This window comes from Acromyrmex echinatior, chromosome 3 (genome assembly GCF_024713525.1).
Source record: "Acromyrmex echinatior isolate Ae372 chromosome 3, ASM2471352v2, whole genome shotgun sequence".
Taxonomy (NCBI): Eukaryota; Metazoa; Arthropoda; class Insecta; order Hymenoptera; family Formicidae; genus Acromyrmex; species Acromyrmex echinatior.
The window spans coordinates 5,479,033-5,499,885 of NC_141854.1; the positions used below are offsets into that span (position 1 = coordinate 5,479,033).

General features: G+C 34.1%; 1 protein-coding gene across 2 annotated transcripts in view; it reads left to right on the plus strand.

The window, feature by feature from the left end:
• The window catches only part of LOC105144270 (protein turtle homolog B), a 311,040-nt gene that overhangs the window by 283,205 nt on the left and 6,982 nt on the right, over window positions 1–20,853 (plus strand). For both annotated transcript variants that reach the window (XM_087404939.1, XM_087404940.1), the window contains exons 11-14: window positions 4,328–4,621; window positions 7,330–7,644; window positions 12,619–12,969; window positions 19,639–19,920. In XM_087404939.1, coding sequence (XP_087261065.1) covers window positions 4,328–4,621; window positions 7,330–7,644; window positions 12,619–12,969; window positions 19,639–19,920 — 1,242 coding nt within the window. The remainder of the gene's footprint in view (window positions 1–4,327; window positions 4,622–7,329; window positions 7,645–12,618; window positions 12,970–19,638; window positions 19,921–20,853) is intronic.

A 20,853-nucleotide genomic window follows, 5' to 3' on the forward strand; every position in this document is an offset into this window, starting at 1 on the left:
TAAGCAGTTCTCTATATTATCTGATAAATTTATTTAAAATACATATAAATATATTATTCCAACATCCAACTTTGACCGTAACTGATGCTTCTCTTAAAAGTAATTAAAAGTAACTTTTAATTTTGTATTAGCTTTTATATATAACATATAAACTTTTTTATGTATACTTAAAGTAGATTCTTCTAATTACTGATTTTAAATCATTTCTGTAGATTTCTCGAAATATTTAGGATACGTTGTACCTCCACGTTAATAATTTGTTATCGTAGATAGTCGAGATGGACCAGCCGAATTTCCGAATAGAACAAAAAGCAAACCTCCCACCGCCACACTTCTATGTCCATGCGATCCACGCGCGACAGATCGACGTGCATTTTTCACGATGCAGCCGATATTGCGGCCCGTTGAATTATGCATACACGGCGCAGATATCATTTCGATAGCTGGCACGGACGCTTGGCGTGAGCGATCTGTCACTGATGCTTAATGACCGGCATTAATTGGTTATTGTCAGTGCCTCCACCATCGATATCCTGTGTTTTCGCGATATCGCGATGTACTCGACGCTCGTCTTTATCAAGAAGCAGAAAGAAATTGACTGTAAGATGATGAAATTATTTTGAATGAGTCTCCTCTTAGCATGAAAGTTTAATCCATTTTTTGAAAACGAAATAGATATGTAATGATTGCGTCCCTGCAACCAACTAACAATAATGTAATTATTATAGTTATAATTTTCTACTCAACAATATAACTGTTAGTTGGTATTGACGCATCGTGTGCACATCGAATTCAACCACCATCGACGATCTCGATGTAAAAATTGTATTTTGCATTCGCAATGTTACATTACACCCAGAGAAAGGTTTCTTCGATTTAAAGAAATGTTTCTTTGCTATGCGGTTAAAGAAAAAATTTCTGTGATTCGAACGCCGTTTCTTTGATTTACACGTTATCTTTTGAAATTAAATTTATCTGATTTAAAGAAATTATGTATAAATCAAAGAAATAACGTTCAAATCAAAGAAATTTTTCTTTAACCAGCAAGTATAGCAAAGAAACATTTCTTTAAATCAAAGAAACCTTTCTCCGAGTGTATGTCCATTTCGCCGATGTATTCTATAAGTTCTCCGCACGTTTCTGAACATTTGAAATTTTTCACGACAAACTTTTATATTAATTTATTTTCACAAGTTTATGCATATTTTCGAGTATTGCAATAATGCAATGTATACACAAAGTGCATTTCTTAACAATTCCGTGAATCGATGAAAGAATCCCAAGTGAAAGACGTTACGGATAAATAATTGATATATATATATACTTCGATCAGTCATTTATAAAGCTTACTATTGCTTATTATATTGCGAGTGCATTGCACGATATCTGCGTACATGCAGAAATATGAAATTGCGTTTGTCATGAAACGTGAATCCGTCTTCCTATATGTATAACATAATCGCGTAAGGCTCGTCGCGCTCCAATTGATGATCTTTATTGCAACCTTATGACATCTTTAAGAAATTTTTCGACGATCGTCGTAAGAGGACAAAGGTTCGTCTTTCGTATAACCCTGTGGGACGTACAGACAGGACACTACCCGGAGTATTCCAGGCATCCCCAAGATCGGACTTCTTTCGACAACTGTGCAAAGTACAAAGGGGATGCAATACTCAGGCACCGGATACCGTCCGGAATTTTATGACTGATCTAATCAATGAAGGGTCTAGTCTCTATATGTGCGCCGGATATCCCGCATGCTCTACGGCTCTCCACTTCCACGTCTAAAGTATTATTGAATTTCCAGACGAGAGGGACTAGACTTCCGTCGAGGTCGCGAGGGAACCTTTGTCAGCTTACACCGAATATCTTCTTTCGTTCATGGAAGTGAATGTCAATTGCAGATACTAACGATTGATCGTATGCTCCAATTTGATGAACGCATTCAGATACGTAACAATTAATCTAGAAATGTATTAATTTTATAATAAAAATCATGGACCATGAATTTCTTATGGAATATTTTTATTTTATACAAATAAATTGTTTCACTTAAAAAATCAAATCGAAAAAATATATGTACTGATAGAATTTAAATATATTTCTTTTTTATTTTAACCATTATCTTAGTTTATACAGAAAAATGCATATTTTTCGAGCAAATTCTATAAAATACAATTTCCTTAAAGATCACTTGGCAAAATAATCCATCTATCAAAACGATTTATTTGTCAAATAGTTCCAAGAAATGTATACAGTATATCTTTCGCATAGGATTACTTATATAGTTTGTCATATCTTTTTTCTATTTATTTCTAATATGTAATCTAAATATGAAATTCAATTCGATGGAAGATGTAAATTTTATTGTGATTATTTTCATATTATAGAGAAAGTTTATAGTATATATATATAATGAAGAATATCTTAACATACTTATGTACTTTCTTCATTTGCGAACCGCTTCGCGAATAGTTTGCAAAGTACTTGAGAATGCTTTCCCACTTTTTTTTTCCGATGTAAAGAACTGCGTGCACAGCCAGAGGTTTATTTTCTTACCGAGTGGGCAACAATGTACTTTCAGTTGCCATGAATTGCGAAAGATGTTAATAACAGTTTCGCGAGAGGATATAATAAGAAAAAATGTTGTTCAAGAACATATGCGAATACCCCTTTGTCTGAACAATGAAGATATGCTCTACTAATGGCACACTATTGCAATATGTAGATTATAAGATATATACATGTATATTGCGTATTATGTATATTATGGCGATATCAGATACCGTGTCGACTGAGGTTGACATGAAACTCGGGAATGGTGCAGGGACATGAATTCCATCGTTAATGCTTAATTACGGATAGTGCTTAATAATCGTATTAGCCTTCGGCGTATACTAGAATTTACGTGTCGATCATTCCTCGATACAAACCCCGATGAAAAGATCTAATCATGTTACTAGATACTTCCAGTATTAGATAAAAGATACTCATTGTGAAGACGTCGACCATATCTTGTTTAACTTTAAAGTTTATTAATTAAGTAATTAATCCTCGAATATTATCTATACATATGTGTGTGTGTGTGTGTGTGTGTGTGTGTGTGTGTGTGTGTGTGTGTAGATGCGTGTATTATATACACACATATGCTGTTGATTAAAATTATAATAATGGAAAAAACGTCTCATATTGAATTGAAATGTAGGATAAGTCATAGTAAAATATGAAAATAAGCTTCTAATAAAAATATTAAGCTGCATTTCTAAATATCCTCTGTATATACTCTGTGTATCATAAAATATTACTTTGATATCTCATATCTTCCTTAATGTTACAATTTTAATAGCTAGCAGTGTGTATATATATATATATATATATATATATATATATATATATATCACGGTCAAAGTGTCGGTCAGTGTGCTAATGTACATACTTATACATACACATGTATTAATATATGACTAGTGCATATTAAACATAGTACACACGTGTACTAATCATTGTATGCATTTATTAAAATGGATACCTACTGTGACAGACGACTCGCAATATTACGCTTTCATTAATGTGTAGCAAATGTATGCATTGTCTATTAAATGAAAATACACGGAGAGAATTTTTTTTAATTCACCCTGAAAATATGGTAGTATAATACAATATTTTAAAGATTTTTACATGCCCTAGTAAAATTAATGTTATTTTATATCTTATTGTAGTTTTATTAATGAATGAGAGAAATTTAGGTACATAAAATTTTTCAAAATAATGTTCATCCAAGAGTACCATATTTTCAAGGTAAATTCTAAGAAAAATTCTTTCCGTGTACATTTACTAGAAATAATAGACATTTTTATATTCGATTAATATTTTTGCTAAAATTTTATGTAAATGTATACGTTGATTAGTTAAGTGTATAATTTATGCTAAATTTTAGGCTTTTACTGTATATTAGATTCTTTTAAAATAAACTAAGGACACAACTGTGTTAAATAACTATTTCTTCACATTTAATTCGTCTTAAGTAAATTTCAATATCAGGTAACTCTTTTATTATTGACAGCTCAGTATAAAATTCTTCATTTTATCTTTCACAATCGAAAACAATAGCAAGGATCGTTATAAAGATCATGTGTCCTTTTTATCTACGTGCTCCACAAATTATAAAAAAATCAGTAATTGAAGCGCACGGCATACATCATGAAATAGATATTGTGTTTTCACTATCGAATAATATTTATCATCGCGTTGATGCTTCCTCACAAGATAAACTCGCGCGATGCAAAGCTTATATTCTCATCGCACGAACCAACATTTACATTTCCAGTCGTGCCGGTATGCCAGCACGGTCAGACGAAGGTATTCGGCGTGGCGCGACAGGAGACCGCGAGGATCCCCTGTGAGCTGGAGGCGAACCCGCCGGAAGTATCGTTCACCTGGAAATTCAATAATACAATGGAGGCGGTGGACATACCTCAGGCGCACGTCACGAGCGACCGTACACGCTCGACAGCCTCCTACACACCAATGACTGAGCTGGACTATGGCACTCTCCTTTGCTGGGGCAGCAATGACCAGGGCACTCAACTTGAGCCGTGCGTCTACCATATCGTGCCAGCTGGTAAGTGCTCGGCCTCACTGTAGAGCTTCTGAAAAATTGCTTTGGATCTAACTCACATCTCGTCTCTCGTACTATCCTCGCAAGGCGCGCATTCCTCTCTTCGCTCTATAATTGATTTACTAAAAAAAAAAATTTACGCAGCGATCTCTTTCAGACTCGTTTATCGCATATTCTTATAAATAGATTATATATCCTCGTGCTAATGTTGAAAATAAAAATTATTAAAATACAAACGCCTTTTTCGCGCTTGGATATACCGTAATGAAATGTGTCACTGCATTTTCTACTGTAATTGCTACGTAATGCATTTTGAACCAATTACAATGTAATTAATAATTCTGCAAAAATGTACTACATGCAAATTTAAAGTGACTTAATTAAATGATGCAATAAACGCAATGTATTTTCTGACTTGACCTGTAATCGCGTGCTGCATTTAAATTTTTTGAATTCAACGATTGAATTGAATTACAAACATGTAAATTATAGAAATTACATATACATAAATGATGTGACGTTTGATATTTCTTGTATATGACTCTACAATCGCTGATATTAACATTGTCATCACTAGGTGAATAAATCAAATGGAACGAAGACAGATAAATCTTTCGATGACATCGCAGCTGCGACACAACTTTTTAGAGTACAGCAATCGATTTTAATAGACGAATGTTGTGCCATTCTGAAACTCTTGAAAAGCGCGTTCGATAGATTCGATACATTTACTCTTCTTGTCGTCGAAACACTACCATCCGACATCCGGTGAATTATAAATACACAACGCGTTCTGCAATTCACTGCGTCTTCATCGAATTATCGGCATTTCGATAAACCGGAAGGTGAACTCAATGTAACTTCAATAAATCAACGTACTCTTTGAATTTTTTTTGCTCGTACTTTTCTTAAACTTTTCTTGTACTTTGAAATGTTCGAGAATGGGTCAGAAATTGTTACTATAAAGATACAAAATAAAACTAATAATATTTAAAATAAAGAAAAATGTTCGAATAAATTCAAAGCTGCAAACCGGTTAAAACGGTTACATTTGCATATTATTATTATTTTACATTTATTTGCTATCATGACTACAGGAGACTATTGAGATTGTATTGAATTAAGATGTTTTATAAATAAATGTATTTATATTAGGTGTTGGAATTAATTCGTAGCGTTTTACAAGTGATGGGAAGTACTTTCATTAATGTATTTTTTAATGCTCATGTGAAATAAATAACATTCTTTCATTAAAAAACGCTACGAATTAATTCCAACACCTAATATATTTTCTTTATTATAATACTATATTGTTGCGTTTGATAGAAAAATGCCAAAAATAAAAAATTAGCATTTTTGAGATAGTGGAAGGAATCGACCATAAAAATTTGAATGATTTAAAAAACGTTAATTATCCTATTTTTCTATCAATAATATATTAATACTGAATATTATATTACTATGATTTATTTTAACAGAACTCTTTACAATCGCTATTTATATCAATATTATTATATCTTTAATGTACCAGTGTAACTTTGCATTCAACAGAAACTGTCTTCAGATACATTTGATGAAATATTGGAAAAGTAGCAAGTTATTGCATCTCTTATTGCAACATTCTTTCGTATCAATATTTTCTATAAACGTTCGCGCGATTTTTACGATTGATTTAAATTATGTACTTCGGATTGTCGTGAATTTGTGTTACATTCTTGAAATCAATTCAGTGTAATACAGTTTACTATAAAAATTGTCTTCGTGTTCGAAATATGTTCGCGCAAAACGCATTGAAAATAAATATATTGCAACATTTTTATCGCCGCGGAAAGCATAAAGATTCGCGTGCAAACGGGTTAGGACGCAAGTATTTTTACACACATGGTGGAAGAATCCGTTTTTCGCAGTAGGAGATATTCTTAAAGGTTCATAAAGATCGAGGTAGGTCGTAGAGGACCAGAACGTATCAATACGTGACAAACGCATTTTAGTACGTCGCTTGGTACTAAACTACTGGAACGTGCAATAAAAATCGTCATTAAAGTGAACGTTGCGTAAAAGGGACATGTCAATTTGAGTACCATGGTTGCTCGAACAAAAACGAAAATTCAAACTAAACTCGTATCGGCCGATGAGAGGCGATCAAATCTAGAAGCGCGCATGAGACAGTTGCTCCGTCAGCAGTTTTTTTTTCGTCTAAAATAAAAGCTTTATTTTCATTTAAAATAAGTATTTCAATTTATGAAAAGCTTTTAATAGCGATCTTTAAATGTAATAACCTTGCATATATAGATAAAAGACTGGACAGTAATAAGTGGATACATATACAGTATTATTCTTTCAGGCATTTGCGCGTCACATGAAATCAATTTTGTCAAATTTTTCTACAAATATACGATCGTGTATAAATAATTTAACAGTAGAGAGAAACACTGTCTCTCAATTAAACAATTTCAATTTAAATAAATTATGTCTTTATAAACCAGATACAATTACGTGTTTAATTTAATTAACAGTTTCTACCACAAACGGTTTTCACCATCATGTTCGTTTGCAGAATCAATTCCGTCTCGGCCAGATATTCTCTGTGGTATCATAGGATACCTTCCAAATTCGCCAATTAAGCATTCATTCATGTTCGCTAATTAGCCCGTTAATCGACACACAGAATTGTGCTCGATATTGACGCTGATCGCGCGCGAATCCAACAGGCCGCCCGGACACACCGCACAACTGCTCCTTATTAAATCAAACCACCGACTCGATCTACGTGGAATGTATAGAAGGCTTTGACGGCGGCCTACCGCAAAAGTTCACCATGCAAGTGGACCGTGAAACCGGGTCCGGCAAGGGCGGCGGCCCTACGACTGTCTTCAACCAGACGAGCAAGGTGCCCGTCTTCTCCGTCAGCAATCTGGATCCCGGCAGCAACTACGAGGTTTCCATTTACTCCACTAACGCCAAAGGTCGCAGCGAGACCGTGCATTTTCGCGCCACCACCCTGAATCTCCCTGAGAGACGAACAGGTGAGTCGTCCGGCCGCGTACAACTGAACTGAGAGAATGATCGATCGCGAATCGATCCGCGATTAAGTCGTCCTCGATGTACTTACTAGACGATTCATAAGTAAGCTTCGAACAACGCGAAGCATTCCGAAATGATGCGGTATCGTTAGGTAGAGACTGGAAGGATATTCCGGAGTTTTAAGCAGCTTTATGTTTCAAGTAGAGTTCTGTGCTGGAATAATAATAATAATAATAATAATGCCAATAACAGTAGTGATAATATTAATGATCGTAAATTAAGATGATAATAACAGTAATAAGTAATTGAAAACTTCATATTTTTACATATCGTTTAGCAATATAAAAATATTTCTTAACTATTAAGAAATTTTATGCATACGTTGTTTCATCTTCAAGCTATTTGACTTTACTTGTTTCATTTTAATTTTTATTAACAAAGAATTTTAAACGTCGCGTAAATATTTCATTTGTTCGTAATTTTCTAATTACATTGTCCCTTCTCGTAAAGGATTTTTTTTCAATCTCGACAAATAATTTATCGAGGCCGCTCGTAGTCTTTCGATCTCGCTTCAATGTCGTAACAATACCGCCCGTATATACTTTGCCACCGTAGCGTGAAACAAATGCGTCGTAAATATATGCGGGAATATAAACGGAAAGTGGAATATAAAGGAAGCATCGCGAACGGATATTGCTTATGAATCGATCTAATATTTTGAGCACTGTTCGCTACGCTGCACGGCCTTGCATCGTAGAGCTCGTGTGAACATGTTGATCCTCTCTCGTGCAATAACATCGTAACTCGATTTCAGCGGCTTTTTGAGTGGCCGCATGAAAGTTCACGAGTATATTAAGCGCGCACGGCTCATAATATACTGTGCATTTGTGTTGATTCGCGCGGAGATCATCCAGACAGTTTGCACTAGATATTCCTCATTACCGCTCGGAGTTAGACAAACAACTATAGGATATATGCGGAAAAGTTTAAATCAGTAATAAGTTCATAATGGAATTCGATTTCTCTCCCTTCGTGACGGAAATGTAACTCATAATTTAATTAGAGAATAATTAAGCAAAGTTATTTGATAAAAGAAACTGAATATTCATTGATGCTGATGACAAATGCATGTTTAACAGCAAATTAACACAATAATAAAGCACGAAAACGGTAAATTAAATTGTAAAACAAACTATTTTATTTGATCTTCTTTTATTATATTACTAAGGTATATATTTTATAACTTCCTATAGAACGACTTGTTATATCTAAGATCTATTTGAAAACAAGCTAAGCGTTTTGATCAAAATTACTCATAAATAATTTGATACACATAGATTTGATAGATATACGTATTTCAAGGGAAGCAGATATTTAACTGCTTTGACGCGATTTTTATTTTTCTTAGATGAAGGAAAATTTAAATAAGAGATTACTTTTATTTAAGATACCATGATCGAATAGTTAAGTTTCGAAGTTATACTTAAAATAGAAAGAATCCCATACAACAAATGAAAACGGAAACTGCTTGAAGAGAACATTATTCTTTTTAAATATTTCATAATAATTCGTCATTTTGTGCAACTCACTCATACTCTTGATAGTACTTTTTATGAAATATTATTTTTATCATTTGTTCGCCATCGCAAACTGATTATAAAATATTTCGAAAACGGCGTTTATTAACTTTCCAAATACGAATATTATTCTGGGACGAATAATACTGAGTTTCGGTAATATAATACATTTGCAGAGTATTCATGCATCACATATATGTATATAAAATTTTTTCCCGTATAACATATCCTCATCTAAAACGTACCTACATTTTTCTACGAGTTACGATGATATTGAATCCATCCATCCGAAATTCGCGTCTATTCGGCATTATGGCGGTATCTCTTTACTTCAATCAAAGCACACAGTATGTCATGTAAAACTGTAAGCGTGCTAGAATTACGTGTAGAAAACTGCATCGAAATCGTAGCAGGCGTACATTTACAAAATGTACGTTTAATTAGATGTTCTATCGACACCAGCGCATGATCGCTCGTCGTCAATGACCGTTTCGTACCTTCTTATTTATTCATCACTATGAATATTAAGTAATATCGTCAATTCAAAGGCGAAGTAAACAAAATAATAATAAACTGCACGCATCAATATTATACACAGGCTGAAAAGATAAATGCATCTGATTTGCTTTTCTTTCTTTTGATGAAAAATATTTGTTATACTTTTTTTTTTATTCATTAGAGCTCGTTAATAATTATTTCTCGACACAAACATCTATTTTACACGAATCCGATATAAATTAATAAAAAAATAAGTTCTTCTCAAGCACACATATATATATATATATATATATATATATATATATTTCCAAGATTTAATTTATCCAATTCTTCACTATTAAATGTTTTAGTTTAATTAAAATTGAAATGCAAATTACATGATTACATTGCTCTAATCGGAATGGAAAGTTTAAAGGAAAGTACAAGAATTTTGCTATTAAGGTAGGGATGCTTTAGCTTGTGCTTCTAAATTCATTCGCGTCGCGGGAACTGTATTTTCCGGTAGTAGCTTTAAACAAATTTCTCGGCCTAATTTAAGCACCGGCGACCCCGGGCCGCTCTGCCGCATTCTTCCAACTAATTGTTCACGATTAACCCATGGGTGGCACGTAGACAGACGTTAAGCGGTGTTACACGCGTTAATAATGCGCGGCTAATAGGCGGCGGCTGCAGAGCCCGTCAGCTTCGTCGTTTATCCGCTCTACTGCGGCCTGCACTGCAGCGGATCCGAGATAGGGGTAAACCAGACTATAAAAGGCTTTCGTATTTCGCGTCAGTTGGCCCTCCTTCGTTACAAATCACCGTTCTTTACGCTACTCTCGCCCGATTTATATCCGACCCCGCCGCGCCGCCTGAACTAACAAGACTTGGCGATACGTGCTGCTCTTGTAAAAGAAGAAAGAAGTCCGAGTTCGAAAACGCTGCGATTTCAATTCCATTTTCGATTCTACTTGGTAGGTGTGTATATTTCTAAAATATTCAAACTTTGTTCCGCGAATCGTACCTCGTATGAAGGAAAAATTTGTCGCGAATCCGAAATTTTTCTCATGTTACAACTGAAAATTGTATATAAATGAAAAGCAAATGCATTTCTTACAACATTGAAAATTCGGCTTGAACATCCGGAAAAAAAATATACTTTGCTCGCGCAATATAAAAAGCTTCATAGAACTGGATCAAACAACTGCACGCCATCGAATGGCAGCTTTTGAGGCGATAAAAGTGATAAAAATACGTGTACGGATCGGTTCGTCGTTCGATGACTGGCAGGTATCGATTGCATTTTGACGTTTTGCATTAAAATACGTCGGTGCACAGCGTGACGAACGATTGGCACATTTCATGAAAATCCATGATCGAGCTCTCTCGAAGAGATCAAGCTCATGGAAACGCGAGGATGCATTATAGCGAGCAATATTACGACTGATTAAACTTCATTCGTTCAGATATATGTCTTGACGATTCCTTGATGGATTGCCATAAATTATGAGCGAAAAGTACCAATTATTTTCGCGGTCAATCTTCTCAAAAATATTATAAATCCAATTTAGGACTTGTTTATAAATAAAAAAAAAAGAATAAATATTTGAACAGATATTTTGACAATTTCAACTGATAGAAACATTAACGAACACAGTTATTTTCCATCCAGTTGTTATATCAATTATTTCTAATAGACAATTTTGTATATTTTTAAAAAGTCTGAATCTATTTTTAAATTATTTCATTTATTGCAAGAAAATTTAATCATTTTCATTACAAAATATATTCAAGAATATATGATCGTGCAAAACGCGATGGATTAAATTAACTAATTGTTTAAGACAACGTTTGTAAAAATGGAATAAGTACATGCTGAGAGAAACTCCGTTCTTTACGACTTATATAAAAGCATCATGTTTTTCAATTTTTTTAAGATCTTTAAATAATCAATAGTCTTGATGCGTCTCTCTTTTACCCAGGATTGGGAAAGTTACTTTCAAAAAATAACTCGTTACCATTATTTGTTACTCATTGAAAAAAATAACTTGTTAGTATTATTGTTATTCAAAAATACCGAATCTTTACAATTTCCGTTACTTTTTCAACAAATTTTGATTTTTTTTTTCTTTTTTTTAGTAGCATCCAATTATCTGTGTCGCTAATTGACCAGTTCCACACGAATTCAACATCTATAGTGGTTATAGTTAATTGCAATATGGCCAAATATAGCATTCTCTTTTAAAACTCGCTTATACACGTTCCATACACATACGTATTGTGTAAAAGTGATGATAAAAGTGACAATTATATTCGTTATCCAAAAAATGTGACTCATCGTTAAAATCGCTAATAAAAAAATATCATCCTTACTAATTAAAAAAAAAACCAGTAAATGTAACGGCATTACAAGTAATACGTTATTTCTCAATCTTATTTTTATCACAATTCATGAAATTCGTAAAAAGAAAGATTTATCGTCTGCGATTGAATTTTTTTTATGCACTAAAAATTCAGCTTGACCATTCAGAGCCTTTATTTCCATTCGTTGTAAATTTTGTTTAAAATTAGAACTCACAAAATCGTGAGTTCTAATTTTCGATAATTCGATTTTCAAATCTACAAATGAGAACATTTCTGTTTTGTTCATCAGTCTTTTTTCAATTGCAACATGACACGAGCTCGCCAATTACACCCTAAACCTTTATTGCCCAAAATAAGTTTATCGGGCATCGCTATTATCCAATCGCAATCTCCCATCATTCGTTCATCGTGCGTTACATATTTTCCTCGTAAAATTACTCTCGGCTTCGCGTTGCTGTCGGAGCTACCTTCGACTTCCCAACTCTCCGAAACCATCCCGCGCGCTCTCAAGTCAGTTAGACGAAGGCTGAGGCTGGTGTGTTGTGCCACTTCCGGTAGCAGGTGAGAGGCTGGCGCAACCACCCTCGCCGGAGAATTGTACGATCCGAGAGGAGAGCCAGACGACCGTACGGGTGAGCTGCGCCGAGAGTGAGCTCGACTTCGACACGAACACGGCCATCTACGTACTACAGGTCTTCGACGCCGACACCAGGCGACTGCTGGCGTCCGCAACGAGTCTGACGCCGAGCATGCTCGAGGTGACGGATCTGCCGGTCGACAGAAGCCAATCCGGTCTCATGCTGTCCCTTAGGATCATGACGGAGCAGGCCATGAGCGACGCCACGGTCCTCTTCAGTACGCACTTTGTTCAAGAGGGTAATACCAATAAGGAGCACCACCGTTACCCAGGTAGGGCCCAGATAAACAATGGATCGTCCTACCAACCCGCCCGTACCTCCGCCCCACGCCCTATGCCTTCACCTCTACGATGGTGCTTTTACTCGAAAGCTCATCGAAGCAGCGATGAACGACATCGTCGTTGTGGTCGAGCGAGCTATGAAAATCGATTGCGTCTATTCTTTACCACTTTGTACAATTCAAATTATTCTTTTATCAACCGGTGACGCCTTGGACAAGAGTCGTATCGCGAGATTCTGGAACAAACGACTCGTACTTATGAGTGGTATGGTCCTCTGTGCCTTGAGTATACTATTCATTTAATCTTATATTATTTTGAACACTGCCGTTGCCGAACTTCTTATTTTTAATTATATTTATGGGCCCTTATGGCTATCATAAAGCCGTAGATATGAAAATCGTGATGCAATAAGATGTAGGAATTATATATAACGAAAAAAAGGAATAAGCAATTATTAGATCGCCTGCAATTTTTATATTTTATTTCTAATTACTTGAAAGCCCAAGTAGTCCATTTACAGTTTATTTTATTACATCCATTTGTTTGTAAGTGCTTCTTGTAATTTCGTGTTGTATATGCAATAATGATAACCCCTTACATACTTTATCGCGTTACCATTCCATCAGTTTTAATCGGAAGGGAATAGCATTGTTTTGGGGAGTTAAAAAGTATTTTCGAATGAAATTTGTAAAATAATAACTCGCAGCTATTAATACTCTTAATTGGATTAATCTTGTTTTTATGTAATATTCTGCAGTTTTTGTTTTGAGCAAGAAGCTTGAAATTGCTTCAAATCGGTTTCATCTTTTTATGTTTTTACTTTTTTTAAGTAAATTATAAAAAAAAGATGTTAAAAAGGGGTCACTATACAAAAAGGTATAAGTAAAAGAAATATTTTTTATAGATTTTGACCTCCTAAATATGATAATATTAACAAAAAAAACTCGGATAGGAAATACCTCGAAAAATTGAGCACGATGGATTTATCCAGACGGATTTATCCAGATTTCAATATTCTTGTTTAATTTTCGAGGTGTTCCTCAGACGCCACGAACTTTTTAATAACTTTATGGAAACATAATTTGCAAACAAACACTATTTTTTTATTTGCACTTTTTTAGGTAAAAATTTACTCTTTAGAGGATGTTAAAAAAAGAACCAATTTTTTTTAATGTAAGTAAAAGAAATAGTGTCTTTTATATATTTTGATTTTTTCTGGATATAATAAAGTTATTAAAAAATTCGTGCTTTTTGGGGAACACCTCGAAAATTAAGCAAGAATATCGAAATAATAACCATGTTCGCGTGTTCAATTTTCAAAATGTTCCCCAAATGCTATGAAATTTTTAATAATTATTATATCCAAGAGATCAAAATCTACAAAAAACTATTCTTTTACTTACACCTTTTTGGTCCAAAAATCGGTCCCTTTTTAACATCCTTTTTTTTTTTATCAATCAATATTAGTTCCTAATTATTTTCATACGATCAGTAGAAACTATTATGACAAAGGCTTCGTAGAAAAACGTTTCATCCGAATCGTGCAATACGTGCTAAAACAGACTAACACTCTACACAGTGATTCGTTTGCAATGAAAATGCTCAGTCAGTGGAAACCACCCAACAGGTCAACACTTCGACAAATTCATCACGAAATATCTCGAAATTTGCATATTTGTTTTGCACACGTACCGCAAGTTCTTTTTTTCACATCCATCGAGGAAGCTTGAACTATCGAATTAAAGGCAATCACCAGGGAATCCCGCGATTGACTTGCGAAATACTGTTACACTGTTTGTACGATACGGTCAGATCTTGCATGCGCCAGATTCGTGTTAATATAATTAAAGCGCGTTACACTACGTGACTTTCGTTGTAAGAAAATTTTGCCTGTTTTCTCGATTAAACTAGTAGATGTGTCTTGTTATCGCTTATGTTATGTATTTATCACGCTTATATTTTGAGTTTCCTTAGACTCAAACTTTCGCTTGCAAATTTTTCTTGCATGTATTCGTGAATGTATATTTTATTAATTTTCCTGTATTATGCATCACTTAAGACGCAAAAAGAAAACATCTATGTTACATGACTTAAAAAACAGTGCTGATATTTTTGCATGTTAATTAATTACTTTTTCTTTTTTTTTTTAATAATGCTAAGGTTTAGCGAAGTAGAAAAAAAAGTTACAATTTATTAGCGATGTCACCATTGTACATTTAATTAAAAATGTTCAAAGAGGCGACTCTTCAGCCATATTTAAATGCGACAAATACTTATGCTGCAATATTTAGATCAAAGAAATAATTTATATATCAAATTCAATTTTATTTAATAAAGCGTGTTGATGTATTTGTATGCGCGTTTTGACAAGCATATATGATCATTTTCTCTTCATTTCTCGTTGCATATTAATCACATTTAATGCGTGACATAATATGAGATAAAAAAATCTAGTTTTGCTAGACATTTCTGCAGTATCCACGTACTACAGCAAAATATTTTATACAATAATACTAATTAATTATTTAAATACAATTAAAACTTAAACTCGGCCGTATTTTAAATATATTTCTTCTCGTGTAAAAATATTTTATCGGTTTTATATTTATTTTATAATCGTGCATAAATGAAAACTACAATAAATGAGAAATATTCATTAATGTTATTAAATCCACATAAGTACAAAATTCGTATACAACATGGTAGCTGTCTCTATAAAATTATTTAAAAAAATACATAAAGTTATAATAAATTTTTCAAATTTATTAGGTGGTATAATTTCGTATTCTACTCTGCGAAATATTTTTATAAGTTTAAGCGGTGCTTCTACGTGACAAGAGTGACAAGCATTATCATAAATGAATGTAGTAATCCATTATCTTCTATCGTGTTTGTTAGTTTTTGCGATGACACCCAAATCGTTTACGTAAACAGTTTGTCCCGGCTACGCTAATAAATGATGTATTTCGTATCCGTGACGCATGTACTCGATCTTTAAATGCGATTATACTATTTCATTACACTTTTGTTATCAATCATGATACGTATAGCGATATTATAAACAATATCGATGAAGATAACTGGAGCAGATATGCTAATCGAAGGTTTCGTCGCGTTCTTGGCGGAAATCCGTTTACCCTGGCGTATCCCGCGAACGATTAGCCCATACATGAGAGAGCAAAGTCGGAAGAACTTGTTTCTAAGGGATACCGCTAAGACAACCGCTTATACGTGTAAATCCCGTCGAGGAGCATTTATCCAAAATTATTCTGTGGCCAAAGTCTGATCTTCCAACTTGATCGTCCACTTGATCGTCAATGACATACAACATCTCTTAAGTATCACGAAAAATGAAAGAATCTTGACGTCCTTAAATATATTTAATTTAATAAAATTTGAACTCGACAATATTTCTATAAAATGCATCGAGACATTTTGCTATTTGAACTTCATTGTCATTTTAAACACATTTATGTGAATTAATTGTCATTGTTGTATTTATTTGTAATGTTTCCATGGTTGCTAGACAACAGACTGCTATGCGATCAAATAATTTTAAGCTTCCCGAATGAAGTAGATTCTACAAGCAACGTTAGCAACGTGTAGCACAAGGGAATTTCAGGAACAACGCTTTCAATTAATCTTTCGTAAATTAATAGATAAGGTCACCGAAAGCGGTTTAAGTTCGAAGACAATGAAGCTGCACGCACAAGTGACGCGCATAACGGAACGCGGCGTTATTGCACGAAGAGCTCGAGTCATGCACCAGAGATTTGTTCACATCCATCTATTGTATCGTGAGGTGTTTCGTAAGACAAGTCCAGAATATAAATCCGGAAGATCTAATTTAAATTAATCTGTTCAAAAATAGCTACATTTGTTATTTATTACTGTGAAAATTTCTCATATATTTTCTGAATATTATACAGATTTCTTTATTTATATCTATTTTCTACAAATTTGTTTAATTGTATGTTCAAAACATTATATCGCAAGGCATGTTCGAGAAAATTGAGAAATCTGGTGTAAAATGGATAGATATTATGAGAACGCAAATCAAAAAGTATATTTGCGATTTATTTATATAAAAATAAATAAATTTTTTTATTATTTCCTTTTTTATTATTTCCTACGTTATTTTTTATTGAGTTCGATATTACAAAAGATGATGATCTTCAAGTTTAATTTTAAAAAATTTGAAACAGTTTCTTTGTAAACAATAAAATCTTAGCCATGTCTACTATTTTTTTTCGCGTCTTTTTTAATGTTATTGAAATATTTTCTCTTGTATTATTTTAATACATGTATAAGCTTGTAAAAAACTTTCGTTTAGGATCACTCACTATTGTCTGTCCTTCGAATAAAAAAGTATACCTAAAAATTCACAAATCTGATAAAATACATTTTCCGCGCACGTACAGAGGTATGAATTCAAATCGTCATTAGCTTAGTTTGATGGCCGCGAATGTTGATGCATCCTTGGCTTTAATATTACCTTAGAAGGAAGGAGTGTGGAAAGGAAGGGATGTGGAAAGGAACGAGGCCAGAACAAGGACGAGAGCCAGCGGAGAGGCATTCATTTAACAGAGTTCGCGAATATAAGTGGGTTTTGATTAGCCTCAAACTTGAATATACCACAGGAGTTAGAATGGAGTGCATTTGAATCCCAAATTCATTGCTAATGCGGTTGCATGATCTATGATGTGCGCAAACACTCGACGACTGCGTATTTGAGAGGGATTATTTTTCCATGAACCTCGACTTCGCCTATTACGAAAATGGCGTACGCGGATTTAACATTTACTGGAAAAGTCACGAAGCTATTTTAACTTGAATTGAATTTCTATAGACTAAAAAAAATCTACCTATTAATTGCAGAAACGAGTTCAATTTTGTCGAGTTCAATTTTGTGCGAATAATCATCGCGAATATTTCAAGCGAGAATAACTTAAAATATCTACAAACAGGAGAATGAAGCTTTAACAGAAGCTATACTATGGATAGAAATCGAGGTAGAATGTAGAGAATTTTAATTTGACGTTTTATTTTTTAAACGAGTGGATTATTCAGATTTTTAGCGATGCTCGGACGAATATCAATAGCCAGGAAGCAACAATTTCGGCTCGATATGATTAGATTATTTCAAAGATACAGACAAAGGGGGATTTATTATTATAAATTCTCATTGTATTCTGTAAATCGACCAGGTTGTGATGAACCCCAGAAATGCTACCGCGTAGGTAGATTCCAACGCAAAGCTACCTTTACGATCGCGTCGCTGCTAAGAGAAACCTTATACGTGTGCATTTTTTACGATCACATTTTTTACGGTCCCTGCCGTACTCGCACACACACACACACACACACACACACACACACACACACACACACACCTATCGCGCATACTTTCAACGTATCAGAAGCGTACAGGATGTTTCTAGGATGCTATGCTGGTGTTCCTGCTTCCGAGTTAGATTTATGTTGCGGGATACACTTTTCACGGACTTTAATCGCACGCGAATAAAAAGATAGAGTATCCGTAAGATCCTCAGAGTCGAAAACATGGATGCATTTCACCCTGTCGTCGCTCATTTCTTCATCAAAGAACGTTGTCTTCCTTAAGTAATCCTCGAGTTTCCCTCTTTATCGAGTAACGCTACTCACATTGTGAGAAAGGGTGACGAACGCATGCATTACCTCACGCGATCATCATAATCTATCATAATTTGCATATATAAATTTATGCACGACACTCGTTTATAAATATTTCTGACACGCGAGACGCGCATATTTTTTCCCTTCTTTTTTTTATGAGCTCGTGTCGCAACATATTTTTTCTCAGCGGACGTAATAAAAAAAATTGTACAAAAAATCAACGGTTGTTATTAGTTATCGTGAACAAAATTATTTTAATAATTATCGGCAGCAAGAAAAAAATTACATGGAAAAAAGTTACATGGAAAAAACTTGACAAATTTTTTGTGGAAACATCAAACACGCGCACTTGATTCTTTGTAAATCTGGCAACACGATTGTCTTCATATTCGGTCAGTCACGATAAAAGTATTCGAACTGTAAACAAAAACTCGGAGCTTTCTCCATAAGGATTACATATCATACAAAAGAGACGGTAAAGCCGCTTTCATATCGAAAATGCTTTATCCATAATCGAATCGACATTCGCCAGGAAATCGCGACGTAACAGTTCCTTTTATCGTGTTTCATGCATTTTTCATCCGCGATCTTTTGTTAACATATTTCTCTTAAAAATATGCAAGATAAGGATTTTGTTTTCGATATCCGATAAGACGCGAAACGGCAATGCTGTTCCTTGTATTTAAAGAATGGACAGATCACTTATATCCTTCGGCATAAATATAAAAGTATCCTTAACCCTTAAATATTTAATTTAAATTTAAATGGAATATTTTCTGTAAAAATTCATTTTTTAAGGAAAAAATATATCTAACGAACTGATTATTATAATGTTTCCTGCGTTTCTTGGTCGAATGACAATAGGGACATTTCTAATTATTGTAAAATTTAACAGGAGGACATTATTGCAGCTATTTTACTTTCCTTCGAAATTTGAACACTCTCCGCTATTGTCCTCCCCCTTTCTTCGTATTCGCCCTGAAACAATTGGACACAATTTGCAGCCCTCACGCCAGTTATGCTGTCGCTGTCGGGTCCGCTATTGGGTGCCGTGGTGGGAGCCACAGCGGGATTGCTTCTGGTAATCTTCGTGATCGTGCTGGCTGTCAAGCTTCGCTATCGACCTCGATCTCAGGAGGACTCTCATGACGATGGCGGCATGGCGAACCTGGCGGCGTCGGGAACCGGCGCCTCGTCTCCGCTTGACAAATCGTCGACCTTGCCCCTCAGTACCGATAGCATCGAGAGCTTCGAGAAGAATCCCGATATAATACCACATGCAAACGGTAGGCAAGAGTACCTGTCACTCCGCTTCGCAGCATGCTCCTCTATCTGATTTATCCAGTGATTGGGTCATGATAAACATACCCAATATAAAATAAATCATTCTCGTTATTAATCATTATTAACGTTATTAATCGCTAAAGTGCTTACCTAGAGATTAGCTAAATTATCCCCTTGAGAAGCAGTAGAGAGTACACTTCCCACATTTTTTTTTCTTCATTTTTGAGATCTACTGATCACAGTTTAATGAAATCAATTATATAGTTTTATATTTTTCTTATATATTATTATGTATATATATTATTATATATTATTACATTATATGTTTTTCACGATTATTATACGTGATTGTTTTTTTCTAATTATTTATACAGAAATAAAGTTGAAAAAAGAGCATCTTTTACAAAAAAATGTGGTTTCTTGTAAAATAAGAGAAAGGTTTGAACATTTTGCTGGATATTCTTCATATGTTAAAATATAATATATATTTTTTCTAGAATTTTTTGCACACTATATTATTTTGTAAAAAAATTATTTTTCTATTATATGAAGATAAAAATTACACCGTGTAACAAATTTTTTGTTTTTTTATCATGAAAGATTGTTCTTTAGTAAATAAAATGCGCTGAATACGAATACGATCAAAAATTGTCTCTCATGTAAAATTTCATGTAAAAGAGAGAAGGGATTGAAATCCCCCAAAAATGTGTTTTTGACCATTTTCATTAATTCGTAACGCATAAACCAAATGTTCCAACAACTTTAGAAAGGTTTAATATTAAAATTTGGACTTTTATTTTCCTGAAAAAAATTGAAAACTAAAAGTGCAATTCGTGGGATGCCATATTCATTCAGATTTACACTGATTTATTCCTATATGGTAGCCATATTGAATCTTTCTAAAATATATTTATAGTACATATAGATGTATTATT